The sequence below is a fragment of the Salvelinus sp. IW2-2015 genome, unplaced genomic scaffold (genome assembly GCF_002910315.2).
Source record: "Salvelinus sp. IW2-2015 unplaced genomic scaffold, ASM291031v2 Un_scaffold609, whole genome shotgun sequence".
In the NCBI taxonomy this organism is placed as follows: Eukaryota; Metazoa; Chordata; class Actinopteri; order Salmoniformes; family Salmonidae; genus Salvelinus; species Salvelinus sp. IW2-2015.
The window spans coordinates 357,365-382,847 of NW_019942583.1; the positions used below are offsets into that span (position 1 = coordinate 357,365).

General features: G+C 41.8%; 1 protein-coding gene across 2 annotated transcripts in view; it reads right to left on the reverse strand.

Annotated features, from left to right (window-relative positions):
- Window positions 1–250: 250 nt before the first annotated feature.
- The window catches only part of LOC112068616 (glutamic acid-rich protein-like), an 82,307-nt gene continuing 57,074 nt past the window's right edge, over window positions 251–25,483 (reverse strand). For both annotated transcript variants that reach the window (XM_070438226.1, XM_070438227.1), the window contains exons 2-4: window positions 11,244–11,529; window positions 619–1,304; window positions 251–445 (exon numbers count right to left, since the gene is read on the reverse strand). In XM_070438226.1, the coding sequence (XP_070294327.1) occupies window positions 293–445; window positions 619–1,304; window positions 11,244–11,517 (1,113 nt within the window). In that variant the 5' untranslated portion in view covers window positions 11,518–11,529 and the 3' untranslated portion in view covers window positions 251–292. The remainder of the gene's footprint in view (window positions 446–618; window positions 1,305–11,243; window positions 11,530–25,483) is intronic.

Sequence of the window (25,483 nt, forward strand, 5' to 3'; positions counted from 1 at the left end):
ATTTTATTAACTGTTCAGCAGTCTTATGGCTTGGGGCTGTTAAGGAGCCTTTTGGTCCTAGACTTGGCGCTCCGGTACTGCTTGCCATGCGGTAGCAGAGAAAACAGTCTATGACTTGGGTGGCTGGAGTCTTACACAATTGAGAAGTTTGAGAGCTGTGCGCTTTCTCTGCCCGACATATTATATGCTATATGTGTGCAGTGCGCATGTGATAAATAATCTAAGTAACGAATGAACAGCTTTGGGAATCCATCTGTTGAAAAACATTTTTTTTTATTTTTTTTTACATAACCTAGATTAAAAATAGCATTATTACAAGATATTTTTCACTGGCCCAAGCGGGCGACTGACAGGGTTGATCGACTGGCCTGGAGGGTTTCCAGCGGGCAGCCCTGTTTGTCGAGCTCTGCTGACACCATAGTATTTTCTGCCGTATTTTATGTTTCTGAAGAGCATGAGAAAAAATTTAAACATTACAATTCTTGAAAATATATTTTTCATTTAATTGTCAGGTTGTAAAATTCCAAATATTCTGAGAAAAGCTTAAGAAAATAGTTTACAATCCTCCTTAAATGTAAACTGGTATTTGACAAGTAAATGGACTAAAATAAAGTATACCATATGGGCCCATCCTCTTGATCTAGAACGGCTCAGTTTTTGCAGGTGCCTTTGGCAGTGCTCTTCTTTGCAGTGCTCTTCACCACTGGTGTCAKCTTTGCAGTGGCAGTGCTCTCCTTTGCAGTGCTCTTTGCCACAGTACTCTTCACTGCAGTGCTCTCCTTTGCAGTGCTCTTCACCACTGGTGTCACCTTTGCAGTGGTAGTGTTCCCCTTTGCAGTGTTCTTTGCCACGGTGCTCTCCTTTGCAGTGCTCTTCACCACTGGTGTCTCCTTTGCAGTGCTCTTCGCCGCAGTACTCTTCACTGCAGTGCTCTCCTTTGCAGTGCTCTTCGCCGCAGTACTCTTCACTGCAGTGCTCTCCTTTGCATGTGCTTCTTCGCCGCAGTGCTCTCCTTTGCAGTGCTCTCCCTTTGCAGTGCTCTCTCCTTTGCAGTGCTCTCCTTTGCAGTCTCTTCTGCCTTGCCAGTGTCTCCTTGCATGCTCTCCTTTGCAGTGCTCTCCTTTGCAGTGCTCTCCTTTGCAGTGCTCTTTGCCGCAGGGCTCTCCTTTGCAGGCTCTTTTCCGCAGTGCTCTCCTTTGCAGTGCTCTTTGCCGCAGTGCTCACCTTTGCAGTGCTCTTCGCCGCACTGCTCACCTTTGCAGTGCTCTTCGCCGCACTGCTCACCTTTGTTGTGCCGTTTTCCGCTGGCAAGAGAGTTGTAAATGAGCAGATTTATGAATATGTCAACAAACAAAATCTGATGTATGATTTTCTGTCAGTTTAGAAAAACTTACACCACTGATTCATGTCTACTTTACTTGACTGACTTCATCAGGAAAGAAACTGATGAGAGAAATCCCTGTGGAATGGTACTGCTTGACCTACAGAAGGCCTTTGATACAGCTAACCACTGTCTCCTAATCTCCAAACTGGAGGCACTAGGGTTAAGCATTATCCCTTTAGGCTGGGTAAAGTTCTACTTGTCAGGTAGGGAGCCAGTGGTGGAGGAGATAATAAGCTATCTCTGTACAAACTGATCATTATTTTTGGGTCCAGACCTACACTACCGGTCAAAGTTTTAGAACACCTACTCATTCAAGGGTTTTTCTTAATTTTAAATATTTTCTACATTGTAGAATAATAGTGAAGACATCAACACTATGAAAWAACACATATGGATTCATGTAGTAACCAAAAAAAGTGTTGAAGAAAATCAAAATATATTTTATATTTGAGATGATTCAAATAGCTACCCTTTTCCGTGATGATAACTTTGCACACTCTTGGCATTATCTCAACCAGCTTCACCTGGAATGCTTTTCCAACAGTCTTGAAGGAGTTRCCACATATGCTGAGCACTTGATAGCTGKTTTTCCTTAACTCTGTGGTCTGACTCATCCCAAACCATCTCAATTTGGTTGAGGTCGGGGGATTGTGGAGGCCAGGTCATCTGATGCAGCACTTCATCACTCTCCTTCTTGGTAAAATAGCCCCTGTTAAAAAACAAATGATAGTCCCACTAAGCGCAAACCAGATGGGATGGCGTATCGCTGCAGAATGCTGTGGTAGCCATYCTGGTTAAGTGTCAGACAGTGTCAAAGACAGTGTCACCATCAAACCACCCCCACACCATAACACTTCCTCCTCCATGCTTTACAATGGGAAATACACATGCAGGGATCATCCGTTCACCCACACAAGTTAACTACACATGGTTGATGATATTACTAGGTTAACTAGCTTGGCCTGCGTTGCATATAATCAATTCGGTGCCTGTTAATTTATCATCGAATCACAGCCTACTTCGCCAAACGGGTGATGTTTTAACAAAAGCGCATTCGCGAAAAAAGCACAATCGTTCCACGAATGTACCTAACCATAAACATCAATGCCTTTCTTTGAATCAATACAGAAGTATATATTTTTTAAACCTGCATATTTAGTTAAAAGAAATTCATGTTAGCAGGCAATATTAACTATCGGAAATCACTTCACTTCTCGTGCGTTCATTGCATGCAGAGTCAGGGTATTTGCAACAGTTTGGGTCGCCTGGCTCGTTGCGAACTAATTTGCAAGGATTTTACATTTTTATTTTATTTATTTATTTCACCTTTATTTAACCAGGTAGYCTAGTTGAGAACAAGTTCTCATRTACAATTGCGACCTGGCCAAGATAAAGCAAAGCAGTTCGACACATACAACAACACAGAGTTACACATTTTCTAGAAGGCACACCTGTTAATTGAAACGCATTCCAGGTGACTTTCTCATGAAGCTGGTTGAGAAAAGAGTGTGCAAAGCTGTCATCCAGGCAAAGGGTGGCTATTTGAAGAATTCCAAAAACAATTAAAAATATATTTAATATAACACTTTTTTTGTTTACTACATGATTCCATATGTGTTATTTCATAGTTTTGATGTCTTTAATATTATTCTACAATGTAGAAAATAGTAAAAATAAAGAAAACCCTTGAATGAGTAGGTGTTCGAAAACTTTTGACCGGTAGTGTAAATTGTGTAGGTCCTCTGAAATCAGAGTGGAGTTAGGGGTTGAGGTGCTGACTACCAAAACCTCTGTTAGCTATCTGAGGCTTAGGTGTCCCAGATTAGACTGGGTTTGGTTTACAGGAGTATTTATGGTTCTGTGCCCAGATATCTAACCAATTACTTTCCCCATGTTAGGGATGCACACAATCACWGCACCAGATCAGGTGTTGCTAATATGTGCTTATACAGGTTCAGGAGTAATGCTGGGAAAGGTATTTTGTATTTATTTATTCATCCTTTATTTAACTAGGCAAGTCAGAACAAATTCTTATTTACAATGACAGCCTTGTATACTGGAGCCTCAGAGTGGAATGTGTTGCCTCTGTCCATAAAAATGACYTTCTCTCTGGGCAGCTTTAAAATGAAAGCAAAAAACAGTTTGATGTCTTCTGGGCTCATTTGAATGTACCTTACGCTGTAACTGAAATTGAGATCAATATTCTTCTTCTTTGTTTTTATGTTTTATTATCTCTCTGTCACACTGTGTTCAACCGTGTTGGATCTTGCCTAGTCATCTTGTTTCAAGAGGACCACAATGGAAATAAGTCCCAGACTTTATTGTGTGTTTTCCTCCATGATTTAACAATGGAAATAAGTCACAGACTGTATTGTGTCTTATCCTCGATCATGTGCATATATGGCTTTTCAAGTTTTGTGTGCTTGTTTTWAAAAATGCTCAAATGAATAAACTAAACTAAACTAAGTTACTCCTTTGCAGTGGTCTTGTTCTCATTTTAATTTGAACCTGTAGCAAAAACAACAACATTTCCTGGCAGCCAATCAGTGCCTGTAGAGAATCTACACCCTGTGTAAGAAAATGTGATTAAAATGTGATTTAATTGTCATTTGTTTGTCAACTATCTACAAAAGAAATACTCTGTAATGTCAAAGTGATTTTTTTTTTTTTTTTAGATTAAGGAGAAATAAACACTAATATACCTTGATTAGATAAGTATTCACCCTCCTGAGTCAATACATGTTAGAATCACCTCTGGCAGCGACTACAGCAGTGAGTCTTCTTGGGTAAGTCTCATGAGCTTTGCACACTTGTATTGTGCAATGTTTGCCCATTATTATTTTCAAAATTCTTCAAGCTCTGCCAAGGGGTTGAGGATCATGGCTAGATAGCAATGTTCAAGTCTTGTCATAGATTTTCAAGCAGATTTAAGTCAAKACTTGGKCAATCAGGAACMTTCACTGTCTTCTTGGTAAGCAACTCCAGTGTAGATTTGACTTTGTGTTGTAAGTTATTGTCCTGCTGAAAGGTGAATTCATCTCCCAGTGTCTGGTGTAAAGCAGACTAAAGCAGGTTTTACTATTTTTCCTGTGCTCCTTCCATATTTTAGTTWTTTAATAGTAAAAAAATAAATATATTTTTTAATTTCACTTTGACATTATGGAGTATTTTGTGTAGATCAATGACAGAATATTACAATTAAATCTATTTCAATCCCACTTTGTAATGCAACAAAATGTAAAGAAAAGTTCAAGGGGGTGTTGACTTTCTACAGGCAGTGTATGTTTAACAATTAGRGACATTACACTTAACTATACTGAACAACAATATAAAGGCAACAATTTCTACCATTTTTACTGAGTTACAGTTCATATAAGGAAATTAGTCAATTGAAATAAATTCATTAGGCCCTAATCTATGGATTTCACATGACTGGGCAGGGACGCAGCCATGGGTGGGCCTGGGTGGGCATAGACCCACCAACTTGGGTCAATCAGAATTAGTTAAAGATAGAAATACTCCTCAGTTTCATCAGCTGTCTGGGTGTCTGGTCTCAGACAATCCCGCAGGTGAAGAAGCCGGATGTGGAGGTCCTGGGCTGGCGTGGTTACATGTAGTCTGAGGTTGTGAGGCCTGTTGAACGTACTGCCAAATTGTCTAAAACGGCGTTGGTGGAGGCTTATGGTAGAGAAATTAACATTACATTATTTTAGAGTGGCCCTTTACACAGGTGCACCCAACACAAGGTGCACCTGTGTAACGATCATGCTGTTTAATCAGCTTCTTGATATACCACACCTGTCAGGTGGATGGATTATCTTGGCAAAGGAAAAATACTCACTAACAATGATGTAAACAAATTTGTCAACAACATTTGAGAGAAATAAGCTTTTTGTGCATATAGAACATTTCTGGGATCTTTTATTTCGGCTCATAAAACATGGGACCAACACTGTACATGTTGTGTTTATATTTTTTGTTCAGTATAGTTCTAAATATCAGGTTTCTCCTGAAAGTTATGATGGTAATTATTTACAATATGTTCACTTGACCGGTGTTCTCCTGTAGTCTGGTGCAAAATTATTGGCACCCTTGATAAAGATGATTAAAAAAATACTTTATAAAATAAATAATAAAAATACTGAGCGCCAAAAAAATGGAAAATCATATTCTGTTATACTAATACAATTGCTCAGAGAAAGACATTTTGTTTAACAAGTAATAAAACATGTTCTTAAAAAATAGGGGGTTAATATTATTGGCACCCTGTTTTCAATACCTCACTGCACTGAGTATTTAAAAAAAATGTTTTATGAGATTCTAGAACACATTGGGAGGGATATTAGATCATTCCTTCATACAGAATCTTACCAGATGTTTTATGAGATTCTAGAACACATTGGGAGAGATATTAGATCATTCCTTCATACAGAATCTTACCAGATGTTTTATGAGATTCTAGAACACATTGGGAGGGATCTTAGATCATTCCTTCATACAGAATCTTACCAGATGTTTTATGAGATTCTAGAACACATTGGGAGGGATCTTAGACCATTCCTTCATACAGAATCTTACCAGATGTTTTATGAGATTCTAGAACACATTGGGAGGGATATTAGATCATTCCTTCATACAGAATATTTTCAGATCCTTGATATAGACAGTTATGGACTGTCCCCTTAAAATTCAAAAACCAAAGATGTTCAATGATGTTCAAGTCTGGAGACTGAGATGGCCATTGCAATGTGTTGATTATGTAGTCAATTAACCATTTCTTTATGGATTTTAATGTGTGCTTGGGGTTATTGCCTTGCTAGAAGATCCACATGTGGCCAAGTTTCAGCCTCCTGGTAGAGGCAACCAGGTTTTTGACAAAAAATGTCCTGGTACTGGGTAAAGTTCATGATGCTGTTGACCTTAATAAGGGGTCCCAAGACCAGTTGAAGCAAAATAGACCCATTACATCAAAGATCTCTGACTCTGTGGTCACTAGAGATCCCATGGCACTTATTGAAAGAGTAGGGGTGTTAACCCCGGTGTCCTGGCTAAATTCCCAATCTTGGCCCTCTTACCATCACGGTCACCCAATCATCCCCAGCTTCCAATTGGCTCATTCCTCTCCCCTGTAACTATTCCCCAGGCTGTAAATGAGAATATGTTCTCACTCAACCTGTTAAAATAAGGGTTCAATAAAATAGAAATGTAACTTATCCAAAACTTAATTGATTTATGTTTTTACAACTAAGAAATCATATAAAATAGTATTTGTCACTCCTGCTCCCTTCCTCCGGCGCTTGATGTAGCCGGTCCTGGCAACTATGTTACATACACCTTTTCCCCATCGTTACATACACCTGTTCCTCATCGTTACATACACCTTTTCCCCATCGTTACATACACCTGTTCCCCATCGTTACATACACCTTTTCCCCATCGTTACATACACCTGTTCCCCATCGTTACACCTGGCATCATTTTCTCCTTGATTACTCCCCCTTTATTTAGCCCTCAGTTGTCATCAGTCATTAGGTGGTATTGTTTTCTCTCACATAACAACCGTGAAAGGCTTACTAATGAGCCCTTAATCAATAATGCAGTTTTTTTTAAAGTTAGAAAAATATGCTCAATAAACTAAAGGAAAAATAGTAACACAATAACATAACAATAACGAAGCTAAACACAGGGGGTACCGGTACAGAGTCAATGTGCGGGGGTACAGGTTAGTCGAGGTAATTAAGGTAATATGTACATGTAGGTAGAGTTATTAAAGTGACTATGCATAGATAATAAACAGAGAGTAGCAGCAGCGCGTGTGAATGAATGTGTGTGTGTGTTGCGTCAATATGCACGTGTGTGTGTGTGTGTGTGTGTTTGTGTGTGTTGGAGTGTCAGTTTAGTATGTGTGAGTGTGTGGGTAGAGTCCAGTGAGTGTACATCAAGCCTGTGCAAGAGAGGCAGTGCAAAGCAATAAGAATAAGATAAGGTTGTCAATGCAAACAGTCCGTGTAGCCATGTGATTCATTGTTCAGCAGTCTTATGGCTTTGGGTTAGAAGCCTTTTGGTCCCAGACTTGGTATGCTCAACAAGCAGTTGCCATACCAAGCAGTGATGCAGCCAGTCAAGATGCTCTCGATGGCACAGCTGTATAACTTAAGGATCTGAGAGCCCATGCCAAATCTTTTCAGCCTCCTGATGGGGAATAGACGTTGTTGTGCCCTCCTCACAACTGTGTCGATGTGTTTGGAACGTGATAGGTCCTTAATGATGTGGACACCAAGAAACTTGAACCGCTCCACTACAGCCCTTGGAGGGCACTACAGCCCTTGGAGGGCACTATGGTAATGAACGCTGAGCTGTAGTCAATGAACAGCATCCTCAGGTAGTTGCTCCTTTTGTCCAGGTGGGAAAGGGCAGAGTGGAGTGCAATAGAGATTGCGTTATCTGTGGATCTGTTGGGGCGGTATGCAAATTGGAGTGGGTCCAGGGTCTGGGATGATGGTGTTGATGTGAGGCATGACCAGTCTTTTAAAGTATTTCATGGCTACAGATGTGAGTGCTACAGGGCAGTAGTCATTTAGGCAGGTTACCTTGGCGTTCTTGGGCACAGGGGTTTTGGTAGTCTGCTTGAAACATGTAGGTATTACAGACTGGGTCAGGGATAGTTTGAAAATGTCAGTGAAGATACTTGCCAGCTGGTCAGAGCATGCTCTGAGTACGCATCCTGGTAATCCATCTGGCCACGCAGCCTTGTGAATGTTAAACTCTTTAAAGGTCTTACTCACATCGACTATGGAGAGCGTGATCACACAGTCGTCGAGAACAGCTGGTGCTCTCGTGCATGGTTCAGTGTTGCTTGCCTCGAACATAGAAGGCATTTAGCTCGCCTGGTAGGCTTGCATCACTGGCCAGCTCGTGGCTGGGTTTCCCTTTGTAATCCGTTAAAGTTTGCAAGCCTTGCCACATCCAAGAGCTGGTTTATTTACGCTTTGCCTGTTTGATGTATCATCGTAGGGTGAAGCGGAATTTGTTATAAGCGCCGGATTAGTGTCCCTTGAAAGCGGCAGCTCTAGCCTTTAGCTCAGTACGGATATTGCCTGTAATCCATGGCTTCTGGTTGGGATATGTACGTATGGTCACTGTGGGGACGACGTCGTCGATTCACTTATTAAGAAGCCGGTGACTGAGGTGGTATACTCCTCAATGCCATCGGATGAATCTCGGAACATTTTCCATCCTGTGCTAGCGAAACAGTCTTGTAGCTTAGCATCCGCTTCATCGGACCACTTCTGTATTGAGTGTGTCACTGGTTCTTCCTGTTGGAGTTTTTGCTTGTAAGCAGTAACCAGGAGGATAGAGTAATGGTCAGATTTGCCAAATGGAGGGCGAGGGAGAGCTTTGTGTGTAGTAAAGGTTATCTAGAGTTTTTTTCTTTCTAGTTGTACATGTGACATGTTGGTTGAAAATAGGCAAAACAGATTTCAGTTGTCCTGCATTGAAGTCCCCGACCACTAGGAGCGCCGCCTCTGGATGAGCATTTTCTTGTTTGCTTATGGCGGTATACAGCTCATTGAGTGTGGTCCTAGTGCCAGCATCGGTTTGTGGTGGTAGATAGACAGGTACAAAGAATACATAGTATGGTCTAAAGCTTATCATGAGGTACTCTAGCTCAGGCAAGCAAAACCTCCACCTCCGATCTTACTGGAGGCTGCTGTTTTGTCTTTCTGATCCACCGAAAAACCAGCTAACTGTATATTATCTATGTCCTTGATCAGCCACGACTGTGAAACATAGGACTTTACTCAATCGATATTATTCAATCACTTCAACAGAATCTGGATGAACCGTAAGCATGTAGAATTGAAAAAAAATACTGAAATAAGCTGCAACGCCAAATACGTTAATTTCTAAGTTATATCAAGGGTTAATTGAATTTCTACATGATAACTCAGAACCTATAAGGAAGGAATAGGAAATCGATCTCAAAGAAGAAATTGATCAGAACTATTGGTCACAGATATGTGAAAATGTTCATATTTTCTCCTTCAACCTTAGATATAAATGATTGATATTCAAGATAATTGTTGGACATGCATGCCCCCCCCCCCCCCCCCCCCCCTCCTGCCCCACACATTTATCTGTTTGGACTACATCCTAAATTCACTTACAATGTGACCAGCACGGTCTTGCGCTAATGGTATGCATGATTTAATCATACGACTGCTAATGGGTCCTATGCTAAAGTGGTGCACAAAAATGGTCGTGATTACCCCCATTTTTTGCGAGGTAAATAGTTCGGTCGTGTGCATCATTATACTGTCAAACTCATGGTGTATCTATAGATTCATGCCCATCTCTCACTACGCTCTGTTGAATATGAGGGTAGAAGTGTTTGGTGATCATTGATTCGTGTAATTTGTAAGCTAGCTTATATTAATTGCTGCAACATTTATTTATTTTATAGCGTGTCAATTGGGAAAGCATCATTACTCACCGTCAAGGAACTGGAGGGCTGATCTATGTAGTTACATTCCATTAGCTCTGAGTTTTATTAAATTAAGCAAAAAAAAGCGTTTGATAAAATCTGGAAACCTTACATTGACCATCTTGAGGAGTGTGATATTTCCCAAACGCGTATATAATCTCCGTGTTGGATTTATGTTGCATTCTGTCAAGTATTCGTTTGGTATAACTTGCTTCTGTAGGGTCTCATGACACGACTGATCCAGTGTTGCAATCCACGCGTAATGCATATTCTCTTTATTAGGGTTGTTGCTACGGTTGTTCTAGTCTCTGTTGCACCACTTCATATTCCAAGCTTGTTTAGAATACGAGGGTGTAGGAGCGGTTTTAAAGCGACAATATGGAAGTGTTTATTTGCGGCCTTGCAGACAGATTTTGGAGTACATGGATTTCGATGGTATAATTGTGCTTATTTTTTCAGCAGGGGTAGTATCACTTGGAGCATAGGACTATAAAGCGCTTACTTATAAGTCCCAAATTGATGAGATCTCAGCTGGCATGTTCATAGATGGGTATATGTTGGCCACATGTGACGCAACTCGTGGTTGTGTGTGTCACGTGCACACCTGTCATGCTGGGTTTTTTCTTACGCTCACGCAGCGTTTCCCTTATGTATCAACAAGTGGTACCCTACACCGCGCCCCAATTAGAACATACCAGCCTAACTTCCGACAGCTTCAATCTTTGGAAAGCTAAGGTGGATGTCATACATATGGACGGCCCATTTGTGGACGCTCAACACCTTGTAGAGTCCTGCCATCCAATTTGTACTGTTTCTCAATATGAAGTATATATTATTATTGATGCTTAGAAATGTATTGCCTATCATCAAGTATTCTTGTAAGAGTTGCATCTCACTGTTCTTCCAGACTTGAACCTCATTGAAAATGATCATGTGGTTTGAACTGCAAGAAGGATCAAGTCCTTAAACGACAGATGGAACCGACAGTCACGCATCTGTGGAAAATTACTATGGCAGAGGAGCGGTACCTAACAGATCTCCCAATGTTTGGTTCTCTCCAATCTCATATAAGAACATTTTAGAAGTGCTGTTTTCAACGCAAGTGAAGATGAATATTGAACAGGTATCTGAGACAGGGCTGACGCCAATATAGTCTCTATAACTCTCGAACACCGGAACGAGTCAGCCACTCACTCACGGGTGGTTTACGGAGGAGGACTTGTCCGGCATGTGCTTTAAATGGTCCATCATTGATGACACGGTCTGTTCTCCCTAGTTTGCACTCACTTATCGTTTTGTGCACACGCTCACATGTTCAAGCTATCATTTTCATCATAGGTGTCTATGACCTGTAATTTGTAAATTCTGTATTACCTCTTTTGAGAATCTTTGCCTTTGTCTTTAACTCGTCAGCAAGTTTATTCTGGTGCATGTCCTTCAGGATATTAATTGTAACACCCAGAGCCCCATTCTCTCTGTATTTGTTCACCATCAGCTCCACGGTATTCTCCCTGCTTGTGTCGCGATCCAACTCGCTTTTACTGATGGGCTCATAGCCACGCCTCTGGTGCTTGATCAGGAGCCACTGGAATCTCTTCATCTCGTCACTCGTCAACTCATCCAGAGTSTTAACCAACACCTGCTCCATCGTTGATGATCACTGCCATGGACAAAAGAATCAGACACCTATATCATCAACTACCTTTTCATCTGTAGTATAATAATGATCACTGCTGTACTAACTCAGCCTGAGTAAGGGCTTGGTTGAAAGAGTGAAACTTTATCATCTACCAACGACACCATGTGAATTTGGGAGGTAGGTAGTCCAATGACTGTCAATGCATCTGCCTGTAATAGGGGAAACTCAGGTCTAGAAAGCGCAACAGAAGGTAGGCTACAATAAATCAGGTTTAATACAATACGAATTGTAACAAGGGAACAACAAGCCACATCGGAACATTTAGCTGAAATGTGTGCCCTCTGCTGGCGGAAATCAACAACGCACAGAGGTGCGGAAGGCTGCCCAAATTAGGCAGCAGGGGTACTCCAACGCGTCGCTCTATTGCGCACTGGACACCGCATCTAAGCGATGMTTTTTGATGACAGCAGTGCAATGAGGAAAACAAATTAAATCAAGCAATTAGTCCGACAGATAAGTTCGGACGGCCATGTTGGCGTGGTAGTAGGYTWYGCCTATGCTTCAGGAACAGCCCGGCATTACAACATCAACTTTTCCCTCTAAGTTAGCAGGCTATGTTAATTATAGTCCATGAAATATGAGTTTGACTAGATATCAGTCCTTATACCGTTATTTAAAGCTAGAATCCTAGGAAGGTGTATCATTTTGTTATCTGCATCTTCTGCATCTGCATAGTTGTTGTGGATGGCTGGTGACAAACGTAAATGTGTATTTTAACCCAATAAATGGGTGAATTGAAGAAGTTTAAGCTGCCTATCAATCATTGTTATTGCAACCAGTGGACAGCCAGTGAACAATGTGCTCTTGCCAACAGCTGCATAGTACGGATCCCAGCCTTTGGAATAAACGTTTGAGGAAGTTCCTCTCTTCTAAACTCCTCCGTGGTATTGTGAACAAGTTTGGACCGCAATCTTTTATATATTTATATATAATATTTAATGTTATTTGTGCTGATATATATATACTTTTTATCCATATGCCTATCTGACACATGTTGAAACTTGCACACTTTTGATGAACTTAAAGGGGCAATCTGTAGTTTCTGCGTTCAATTGCGTATTATCTGTATATATAAACCCATTGATTCTTGAAGAATATAAATTATAAATGTTTCATGAGCTTAGTTCAACTGTTGTAGCCCATCAGAACCCAAAATATAAGCTTGTTTTACTCCAATGTTTGTAAACATTGTACATGTAAACAACCACTGTATAGCCTCAAAAAACATGGTTAAAACTACAATTTTTATATTGTGGATGGTCAGTCCTTGCATCCATAGTTCTGTCTATGAATTTTTGTGTTTACATTTCTCCAGGCCCATCCTGTCACGCCCTGACCTTAGAGATCCTTTTTATTCTCTATTTGGTTAGGTCAGGGTGTGACTTGGGTGGGCAAATCTATGTGTTCTATTTCTTTGTTGGCCGGGTATGGTTCCCAATCAGAGGCAGCTGTCTATCGTTCGTCTCTGATTGGGGATCATACTTAGGCAGCCTGTTTTCCACCTGAGTTAGGGTAGGACGACAGCAATGCTGTAGCCTTGAACAAACTCTTGGGGTTAAGGACGACAGCATTGCTGTAACCTTGAATAAAACGCTTGGGGGTAAGGACGACAGCATTGCGTAGCCTTGAATAAACGCTTGCAGGGTAAAGGGACGACAGCAATGCGTAGCCTTGAATAAACGCTTGGGGGTATGACGACAAGCATTGCTGTAGCCTTGAATAAACGCTGGGTAAGGACGACAGCAATGCTGTAGGCCTTGAACAAACGCTTGAGGGTCAAGGACGACAGCAATGCTGTAGCCTTGAACAAACGCTTGGGTTAAGAGACAGCAATGCTTGTAGCCTTGAACAAACGCTTGGGGGTAAGGACGACAGCAATGCTGTAGCATTGAACAAACGCTTGGGGTAAGGACGACAGCATTGCTGTAGCCTTGAATAAACGCTTGAGGCGTAAGGACGGACAGCAATCTGTAGCATTTGAACAACGCTTGGGGTAAGGACGACAGCAATGCGTAGCATTGAACAAACGCTTGGGGGTAAGGACGACAGCATTGCTGCTTAGCCTTGAATAAACGCTTGAGGGTAAGGACGACAGGCCAATGCGTAGCCTTGAATAAACGGCTTGCGGGAGTAAGGACGACAAGCATTGCTGTAGCCTTGAATAAACTTGGGGTAAGGACGACAACATTGCTGTAGCCTTTGAACAAACGCTTGGGGGTAAGGACGGGGGGGGGAAAAAACCAAGGGGCAAAATTTGCTGGGGGGGAACGCCTTGGGGGAAAAAACAAACGTCTTGAGGGTAAGGACGACACAATGCTATAGCCTTGAACAAACGCTTGGGGGCTAAGGACGACAGCCAATGCTGTAGCCTTTGAACAACGCTTGGGGGTAAGGACGGACAAGCAATGCTGTTAGCCTTGAACAAAACGCTTGGGGTAAGGACGACAGCAATGCTGTAGCTTGAACAAACGCTTGGGGGTAAGGACGACAGCAATTGCTGTAGCCTTTGAACAACGCTTGGGGTAGGACGGACAGCAATGCTGTAAGGCTACGATACGGTTAGAATGTATTGTTGATATCTAGGTCTTACTTACGCAATGATGTGAATCACACTGCTGTTATCTTGCATTTAGCCCTTTGAACCCTTATGGATTGTGGTTTTGTGGATTTTCTGTTCACAAATGTATATGTGTATTTTAACCAAATCGTGGTTGAATTGAAGTGTTTAAGCTGCCTATCAAGCATATTTTTGTAACCAAACGGAAGCAGACAGAGCAAAGAGAGAGTTCTATTGCGACAAATTTTCAGCGGTAGGTCCCTCCCGTTTCGTTCGTTTGCTTCGTTTAAAAAACGTTTTGCAACAGAATTGGCGTAATGGAATACGCCCCAGTGGATAGAGTGGAAACCCGCGTTCATGCTGCAGCTGCGTTATGCGGACCCGTCCATGGAAAAAAGTTTTGAGTTCCTCCCTTGTAAACTCCGCTGTTGGTATTGTGCGCCATGCTGTCAAAAAATAGTCCAAATTTAAGAAGACCACGAGCGGGCTTTTATTGCTCAATCTAATTTCGTGCTGATAAAAAAATAAGATCCCTCAGTGCCTAATGGACACAATGGCTCAAAACTCGGCGCACTTTTTATAGACATAAAGAGGCTTCAAATTGTCGAGATTATCAAACTGTCACCAAACAAAAACGAAACAATAGGCCTACAGCAAACGAGCATATGTATTCATTTTTCACGTTGCAAATAGCACTTTTCAAAGTGCTCAAACGCTCTGCCATTCCATGAGCGCAGCATTTCCATTTCAAACTCGAAGCAACGAGCCCAATTCAAGTCCTCCATGACAACCACCAATGATAAACAACATAGTAGTCTAATTAGGTCCTTGGTTTTGGGGGGTTATGCCTCAGGTTAAACAATTTGGCTAATCTAGTTTATATATTTCAATTCCAGTTGGCGGTTTCTAGCTTGTATGCCCCCCCAAGAAAGAAAAAAAAGCAACCATTCTGCACCAACTAACATTTTAATTCAACATTTGGAACCAACACAATTAAATAATCATAAAACATTTAAAACTATATAAATATATATACAAAAATAAACACTCAAAATTATAAAAAAGAATACAAAGACAAATAGACAATAAACTGTTGTATATAAATACAGATTAAAAATAGAGAATTTCAATTATTACACTATTACCCTATGCTAAAAAAAACACACAAATTAAAACTAAAATTTTCACAAATCCTATATCACACAAGGCACAAATAGGAATAACACACTTATAAAGAAGATACCTGCATTATTACAGGATTGCACTTTAAACAAGAAAACACACAACTAAATTGCCCACAAACTAATTGCATTACTAATTGCATTAGTACCTGTACAAAGTTAGAGATTCCCCTGCTTCTCCCTACCTTGGTCTTCCCGTGGGGAGATCTGATGTCAACCTTTCCACATTTTCTTACATTACAGCCTTATTCAATGTTAAACACAATAACCCAATAATAAAGTGAAAACAGGTTTTTTAGAAATGTGGGAAATGTATTAAAAATTGATAAAAAAAACAGAAAGACCTTTATTACCATAATTATTCAGAGCCTTTGCCTATGAGCTCGATTGAACTCAGTGCGATCCTGTTTCCATTTTGATCAATCCTTGAGATGTTCTACGACTTGATTGGAGTTCACCTGTTGGTAAATTAATTGAGTTGGACGATGAATTTTTGAAAGGCCACACACCTTCTATATAAGGTCCCACAAGTTGACAGTGCATGTTCAGAGGAAAAACCAAGCCATGAGGTCGAAGAATGTCCATTTAAAGGTCCCACACAGGATTGTTGTCGACGGAACAGATCTGGGGAAGGTACGAAAACATTTCTGCAGCATTTGAGGTCCCAAAACACAGTGGGCCTCCTCATTCTTTTAAGTGGAAGAACTTGAACCACCAAACTCTTCTTAGAGCTGGCCACCCCGGCCAAAACTGAGCAATCGGGAGAGAAAGGCATTGTCAGGGAGATGCCAAGAACCCAAGAGTCACTCTGACAGAGCTCCGGTTCCTCTGTGAAGATGGGAGATACCTTCAGAGGCACAACCATCTTCGGCAACACTCCACCAATCAGGCATGTATGGTAGAGTTGCCAGACGGAAGCCACTCCTCAGTAAAAGGCACTGACACCCGCTTGAGTTTTGCCCAAAAAAGTACCAAAAGGGACTCTGCAGACCATGAGGAAACAAGATTCTCTGGTCTGATTAAACCAAGATTGAACTCTTTGGCCTGCAATACCAAGCATTCACATCTGGAGGAATCCAGGTGGCGCCGCATCATGCTGTGGGTATGTTTTTCAGCGGCAGGGACTGGGGGATTAGTCAGGATCGAAGGACCGATGCATAAGCAAAGTACCAGAAAGATCTCTTGATGAAAACCTGCTCCAGAGCGCTTCAGGACCTCAGACTAGCGGCAAAGGTTTCACCTTCAAATGTGTGGAAATATTCAGTCAATAATATTTCACAAAATACCGGAGCCTGTGTGTTCAAATAGACTTTTATTATGACATAAAAAGCGGCTGGATCATGAATAGGAACTCACTTTTCCTGTCTTGGCACATACTTCTTTACATTCTTCCTTCCTTAAAAGTCACACTAGTTAACTCCTTCTTAATGGACTCATCCCCTCTGCGCATTTCAGACACCGTTATCTTATTTCCTTGCCACTCATTTTAGTTTGGTTTCATATTAGGGGAAACTGTAGACCACACCAACAGTTCAAACATACAGACTTTTCTCGACTAAGACAGGTGCATGCATGTAGGACCATGCAAACAGCAAAAAAAAATCCATAGATACATTTTACAGACCTAACCAGACATGTCATTCTCTGCAAAGGAACACCCATGTTCTGGGAAAAGTCCCAGAGGTGTAACCAGAGCAACAGGTGCATCATTCAGCCGTACCACCTTGTTACAGGAATCACCCGTCATGTCCACTCCCCAGACAGGTGCATGTCTAATGGTGCTCTAATTGACCCAAACCCACATTGAGAGGGGCACTCATCGTGCGGACAATCCTGAAATGTATAAATGGCCACACATGTTCTGCGAAAAATTCTCAATACAACAGACAACGACCCTAAAGTACACAGCAAGACAAACGCAGGAGTGGCTTCGGCGACAAGTCTCTGAATGTCCTTGAGTGCCCAGAGCCCGGACTTGGGACCTGATCGAAGATCTCTGGGAGACCTGAAAATAGCTGTCAGCGACGCTCCCCATCCAACCTGACAGAGCTTGAGTGATCTGCAGAGAAGAATGGGAGAAACTCCCCAAATTACAGGTGTTCGCCAAGCTTGTAGCTTTCATACCCAAGGATACTCAAGCCTGTAATCGCTGCCAAAGGTGCTTAAACAAAGGTCTGATTGACTTATTGTACATATGATATTTTATCAGATTTTTATTTTAATACATTGGCAAAAATGTCTAAAACATTGGTTTGGTGCTTTGTCATTATGGGTATTGTGTGCTAGATTGAATAGGGGAAAACAATTTAATTGATTTTCTAATAAGGCTGTAACTAAACATAATTGTGGAAAAAGTGAAGGGTCTGAATACTTTCCGAATGCACTGTATATACTGTATATACACAGTACCAGTTTGAAAAAAGTTCGGACCACACCTACTGAATTCCACGGGTTTTCTTTAATATTTTCTACATTTTTAAATAATAGCTGACGACATCAAACACTATGATATAACCACATATGCGAATCATGTAGTAACCCAAAAAGTTTTAAACAAAATCAAACATATATTTTATTTTTGAGATTCTTCAAAGTAGCCACCCTTTGCCTTGATTGACAGCTTTGCACACTCTTGGCATTCTGGCTCGATTCAGCTTCATGAGGTTAGTCACCTGGAATACATTTCAATGTAACAGGTGTGCCTTTTTAAAAGGTAAATTTGTGGATTTCTTTCCTGCGTTTTGAGCCAATCAGTTTCTGTGACAAGTATTTATTTTTATTGTCACTAGGCAAGTCAGTTAATTATTTACAATGAAAGCCTACCCGCGGCCAAACCCTTGTCCAACCCGGACGACGTTGGGGCCCAATTGTGTGCCGCCCTATGGGATTCCGATCGACGGCCAGTTGTGATACAGCCTGGATCGAACCAGGGTCTGTAGTAATGCCTCTCGCACTTGAGATGCAGTGCCTCAGACCGCAAAGCCACTCGGGAGTGGCTGGTATACAGAAGATGCCCATTTGGTAAAAAGACAAGTCCATATTATGGCAAGGAACAGCTCAAATAAGCCAAAGAGAAATGACATCCATCATTACCTTAGACATGAAGGTTAGTCAATTACTGAACATTTCACTTGGAATTAAAGTTTTCTTCAAGTTAGTCGCAAAACCATCAAGCTCTTTGTGAAACTGCCATCTCATTGAAGACCACCCACAGAAAAGAAGAACCAGAGTTAACTCTGGTGCAGAGGACCAAGTTCATTAGAGTTACCAGCCTCAGATTGCTTCCCAAATAAATGCTTCAGAGTTCAGTAACAGACAGAATCTCAACATCAACTGTTTCAGAGGAGATTGCGTGAATTCAGGCCTTCATGGTCCAATTTGCTGCAACATAAACCACTACTAAAGGACACCAATAAAAAGAAGAGACTGCTTGGGCATTGAAACATGAAACAATGGACATTAACTGGTGGAAATCTGTCCTTTGGTCTGATAGTCCAACATTTGCGATTTGTGGTTCCAACCACTGTGTCTTTGTGAGACACAGAATAGGTGAACGATTATCTCCTTATGTGTGTTTCCCATCGTGAAGCATGAGGAGGACGGTGTGATCGTGTGGTGTGCTTGCTGGTGACACTGTTGGTGACTTTATTTAGAATTAGTTTGCATTTGGTTTAAATGTATCTGGTTGAGCTAACATGATTCCATATGTGTGATTTCATAGTTTTGATGTTCTTCACTATTATTTACCAATGTAGAAATAGTTAAAGATTAAAGAAAAACCCTTGGAAAGAATAAATGTGTCCAAACTTTGACTTGGCACTCTATGTAACCAAATAAGAGCATCATAACAAACAAAAATAAATCTAAATTGGTGTGCTTTCTGTGTGTGTTGTGTGGGGAGAGAAACCAAAGAGAGAGAGGGAGTTGGAGTTTAAATTGAGATTGGGTACAATTCTAGATCTATGATCCGGGGCAACTCTAATTGGGGTAAAGGGGTTGTACTACAGCGGCAGTGAAACACACAACGTTAGACAGGTGGCAAGACGCACAGACATCCAGGAGAGAGAAGTCAGCACATCTTCACCCTTCAATTAGGACATGAAAATGAAAGAAGTAGAGAGGAACAAGAGGACCAGGGGCTGTTACTCCCTGTGGGTAAAAAGACAGGGACAGACATATCAGCACCGAGGCTGCTATCTGGGGGTAAAAAGACAGGGGACAAGGACGATACAGCACCCAGGCTGCTACTCTGTGGGTAAAAAAGACAGGGGACAAGGACATATCTAGCACCAGGGCTGCTTACTCTGTGGGTAAAAAGGAACAGGGGACAAGGGACATATCCAGCACCAGGCTGTACTTCTGTAGGGTAAAAAGACAGGGGACAAGGGACATGCTCAGCATCCCAGGTGCTGCTACCTCTGTGGTAAAAAAGAAGGGACAAAGCGGATCATATCAGCACCGAGGGCTGCCTTACTCTGTGGGTCAAAAAGTACAGGGGGGACAAGGGACATATCAGCACCAGGGCTGCTACTCGGGTGGGTAAAAAGACAGGGGACAAGCGGGACATATTAGCCACGAGTGGCTGCTACTCTGTGGGGGGAAAAGACAGGGGACAAGGGACATATCAGCACCCAGGGCTGCTACTTCTGTGGTGAAAAGACAGGGGACAAGGGACATATCAGCACCAGGGCTGCTACTCTGTGGCGTAAAAGACAGGGGACAAGGCGACATATCAGCACCAGGCTGCTACTCTGTGGGTAAAAAGACAGGGGACAAGGACATATCAAGTTGGTGTTGTGTGTTTATGATGTGTGTGTACTTACCTCGCTAGAGGGTCATTTCGCTCAAACCCAGTGAGCTTCTGGGAAGAATGGGGCCAATGTAAGGGTTGAGAACCAGCTGGCTTCCTCTGGGCCAACTTGTCATGCACTTTTGTCCCGTCTTCAGGGTTCTCGATATAGTTGATGGAAATCAAGTGAGGCATTGAACATTACTAAAAAATAAGACCGCATGCATCTACTTCAAAACCCTCAACTAACAGTGTTGTGTTGGCAGATCACCTAAAGGAGACCAGAATTCTAAGACCAAGACGGAGATAATCGAATCTGAGTCAATGGAGCGGGAGGGGACAAGGGGTCCGAGGACCGAGTCAAGACCAAGACTAGAAAAATGTGGTCAATTCATGACCATCATTTTTAAAATCACCACTATAAGGAGTTCCAAATCCCAGGTATTTCTGTGTCATATTTCAGAACAACATGTGGTATTCTTTAGACATTCAAAATTAGTGAAAAAATGCATTCTGGGGAAATAGAGCCACTCTACAAACTTATTACTAACCCAACACACGTGGGACAAATGGGCCTGCTACGCCTTCAGAGAAGGGCTAAGGATTTATTAAAATAATAATTATTATATAATTATTTTCAATTATGTTCTGATTTAATCTTTTCAGTTTGCTTGGAAGTAAAGGGTAACACTGAAGAGCAAAAAAAGATCACAACCAGGATTTGTTCTTTTGCTGGTCTCTGAGGATAGATATTAGCTAGCAAGTCAGCCATCGGCTAGGGCCATCAGAAAGCTTAGTATGAAGGCATCTGCCATTCAACTGTATTATGAAAACAGTCTTTGGAGTGGACAGTGAATCAACCACACATTTTGACTTAATGGTGGGCCCGTTTTTTACCAAAAAACATATGGAAACTTCTTGCCCTCTGAAGGCCAACCAGGTCACTGCGCAATACGAGCAGTTAGTTTTTCCCAAGGCTGTTAGCTAGCTAGGTAGCTTGTTGTTGCAGCTAGTTTGCAGACGCGCTGCAGCAGGTCTTATCAAGAGGATGTTGTTGCTAATTTGTTAGCTTCTCCCTTTCCAAGAATGAGGGGGGGGGTGGGGTGGGGGGGGGGGGGGGGGGGGGGGGGGGTCTTTCAAACAATAAGTTTAAGTTTCAAATTATCTCATCTAGTGAGGAACATGGTGCTTGTTATTGCACGCGTTCACTTTCCTTGTGTGTAAGCCATCTTCTTTTCGAAAATAAGTTATGTTGTGTGAAAACATGTTGCATTTAAAGTGAACTACAGCATTTTAGCAACATGACAATCTGATTAAAAGCGACCACTTATGATATATGTCAGTTCACCGTTTTCCATAAATTTCTTAGATCGTTTTCTGTGATTAGTATCTAAGGCATTTGTGAAAACTCTATAAGCAATATATGAGTGGGTATTGTGCTGGCGGTGACTTTGGACAATCATAGACAACTGCCAGTTAAACTACAACCTAATAATACCAATCTGTCCTCGTGCCAGGACTCGGAGTCTACGACAAGACCGGTGTGCTATAGCCAATCACGAGCTACAGGTAGGGCTTCTTACAAAAAAGTGAAACAAGCCATTTACAACATGGGGCTGCACATCATTCAATTTGAACTGGACCTGTATGTTTACACGCAGTTGCAACATGGGAGACTTTAGATCCATTAGAATTGCATTTGCCAAAAAGCCACAAAATACGCCTGAATTCATTTCTGCAACTAAATGAAACACCACAGGAGTCACTCTTACATTTGGGAAACGATTTTTATAGTCCTATTGATTCAAACAACATGAAAGGTAGACTCTCTCTCAGTTATGGCACATCAACAACCACAGATCAACAACTAAACACTAGCCGGAGCAAGATTAATAAAATGCTAACAAGTAACATTAGATAAACCCTCTCAAACTTTTTTAGTTGGCCGTCAAAATTGCACTGATAAACGAGTGGGAATTGAGCCTCCTCGTCCTTCTGCAGCTTACCTGCAATGCATGCTTTCCTAACCAAGCACAAAAGCTAACTGGCTAAAGTTGGCTAGCTTGCTAGCCTAGCTACTTTATAGACACAAAATGAGGAAACACCCTCTGGACCATTTTACTTGCCGTAGCAAAGAGCTGGTAGCTAGGCTGTGACATGTTATTGTCACGACATTTCCGCCCGAAAGTCGGTTCCCTCTCCTTGTTCGGGCGGCGTTCGGTGGTCGAAGTCACCAGTCTTCTAGCCATCGCTGCTCCACCTTTCATTTTCCATTTGTTTTGTCTTGTTTTCCCGCACACCTGGGGTTCACATTCCCTCATTCAGAACTAAATGTATGTATTACCTCTCTGTTTCCCTAATGTCTGTGTGTGGAATTTTTCTTTGTGTAGGGTGTTACGCTACAGGCTGGCTTGCGCTATGTTTGTTTCAAACCTAGCGTGTGTTTGTTTTTGTTTAATCCGGTTCATGTTACCATGGTTGTGCTTTGTGACTGCCTGCTGCCGTGGGCCAGGGTGTATTATTAAAGTTCTCCTGTATCACCCATCTCTGCTCTCCTGTGCCTGACTTCCCGCAACCAGTCACTCACCCCTTACAGTTTATCTAGAGTGTTCTTGACTAACTATTATTTTTGTGCCTACGTTTACTGACAACCGGTCTTATTCAGTGAGGAGTTGCGCCTTCCTAAATGCGTCAGTTATTCTGCGCTCTGGCACACTACAGATGAGAGTCCTCTGAAATCGGAGTAGATAGCCAGAATTAATTTGCTAAGAGATATGCTAATTGGATAACAGTCGGACAAGTTCTTGTTAGCTAACCAAATGACACCTGGCCTCTCTAATTCTTGTTATAGCCACCGAAAAATGAATGAGGGGAAAAAGTCAGTAACTCACCCACTCATCCAATTGCTTGGCATCCTCCTAGCAGCTAGCAGCTAGCGAACGTCAGGCTCAGTGTTTTTAGAGTTGCTACATAAATAGATACGCTAGTCTATTAGCCACCCTATGACTGACTTGTGATCATTGTTCTTTTTGCTAGTTTTGATTGTATTGACATTCCCAGCCTTAGATACATTCGTCTGTTTTTCCAGAATATTGGGTAATTGAAACTGAAACAGTGCATCCAGATGGAGGCAGCAAACGATGTTACCAGGCCAGCTGTGATTTACAACCTGATAGCAATATTTTTTTAACTACCAAGAAATGTATTGGTTGAATGATATGAAATCATGCATTGAACTGCATCCATCTATTCTGCCAACAATCGTTAGTGTACATCACGGAACGTTGAGTTAAACAAATCTATTCTAAAACTCTTATAAAGGTGGTTTTGTGATGAATACTGGGAATTGTATATTTTTGACTGATATTATGAAAGTAGTTTAACACGTTTTCAGTTCCACTTTAAACTTTATGGTAATCAGTTACTTGTAGCGCTAAATGTGAAATGGGAAGTTATAGTTGTACATTTTGATTGTGAAATGCTTAATGGTTGTGTTTTTGTATTCTTATGATTGGGACATACTGGCTTATTATGTCGAGTTCATGGACTGCTTATCCTTTAACATCATGCTGTGTGTGACTGCTGTCTTTCCATCAGCCCTATCCAGTGGTGTAGTGGTGATTAACATCATGCTGTGTGACTGCTGTCGCTTCCATCAGCCTATTCCAGTGGTGTAGTGGTGATTTAACATCGTGCTTGTGTGACTGCTGTCTATCCATCAGCCCTATCCAGTGGTGTAGTGGTGATTTAACATTGTGCTGTGTTGTGACTGCTGTCTTCCATCACCCTATCAGTGGTGTAGGTTGGTGATTTAACATCATGCTGTGGGACTGCGTGTCTTTCCATCAGCCCTATCCAGTGGTGTAGTGGTGATTTAACATTGTGCTGTGTGACTGCTGTCTTTCCATCAGCCCTATCCAGTGGTATGTGTGTGATTTAACATTGTGCTGTGTGACTGCTGTCTTCCATCAGCCTATCCAGTGGTGTAGTGGTGATTTAACATTTTGCTGTGTGAACTGCTGTCTATCCATCAGCCCTATCCAGTGGTGTAGTGGTGATTTAAACATGTGCTGTGTGTGACTGCTGTCTTTCCATCAGGCCCTATCCAGTGGTGTAGTGGTGATTTAACATCATCTGTGTTGTGATGCTGTCTTTCCATCAGCCCTATCCAGTGGTGTAGTGTGATTTAACATTGTGCTGGTGTGATGGGGTCTGTTCATCAGCCCTATCCAGTGGTAGTGGTGATTTAAACATCATGCTGTGTTGACTGCTGTCTTTCCATCAGCCCTATCAGTGGTGTAGTGGTGCCTGGAGATGTGGGTATTACTCTAATTTTGTCAAAAGTTCCCAACACGGCCCTCCCAGCGAAGGAAAGCTCCCTGTGGGGAAAATCCTGTTTCCTATAGATTCTTCTGATTTTCACTCAAAATCACACCTTTTCTTAATATACTGTATATATATTTTTTAAATGTTGGATAAGTCCACCTCAATCTGATTGGGTGGGTCTGTCAGGTTCTGGCTCCCCAGTGGGTGGGCCTCTGTCCACCCAGACCCATCCATGTCACACGCCCCTGATGCAAACAGTGCATGATGACAATTCGCGCATCACAAATAGCCTACTAACCAACACTTTGGACTATACTTTTTCAATACCTGTTTGCATACCCATTGTTGTCTTAGTTAGCATTTACTGGTAGATATCATCCGTTGAAAGGCTTTCCTTCCATACCGGCTTACCAATTCATTCTTCTGTGAGCTCGCTCCATGCCAAAACCAGTTGAGAGCTGCACACTCTTGCGGCCTGCAGATGATATTCCACTGAACTAGGCTGTGTGTGTCAATATATTTCACGTGCTTGTGATTGTAAAGGCTACTTTGTGCATGATTTCTCTATTTGCACTACATCATTGATATTTTTAAAATAAAAAAAACAACATTTATTAACTAGGCAAGTCGTTAAAACAAATTCTTATTTACAATGACGGCCTAGCACGGGCAAACCCGGACTGACGCTGGACCAATTGTGTTGCCGCCCTATAGTACAACCCAAGCAATGCCGGTTGTGATACAGCCTGGAATCGAACCAGAGTGTCTGTAGTGACGCCTCTAGCACTGAGATGCAGTGCCTTATGACTGCTGCCCCACTCGGGATAAGTCCTATACCTCCACTCCATTACATTGATACGCATCAGTAGGGATTAAAGAAGGAGTATACTATAGCAAAGCCCACTGAAAATAAAGTGTCCTTTTGTTTTTTTTGTGCACTCTCCTTACATTTAGCTTGTCTGTGCAGATTAACATAGTGACATTGCCACCGGTGTCCTGTTCCTTCCTACATTATTTCCACACATCTAAGTTTCCTGTAGATTGTGAAAACAGGAAGTGCAC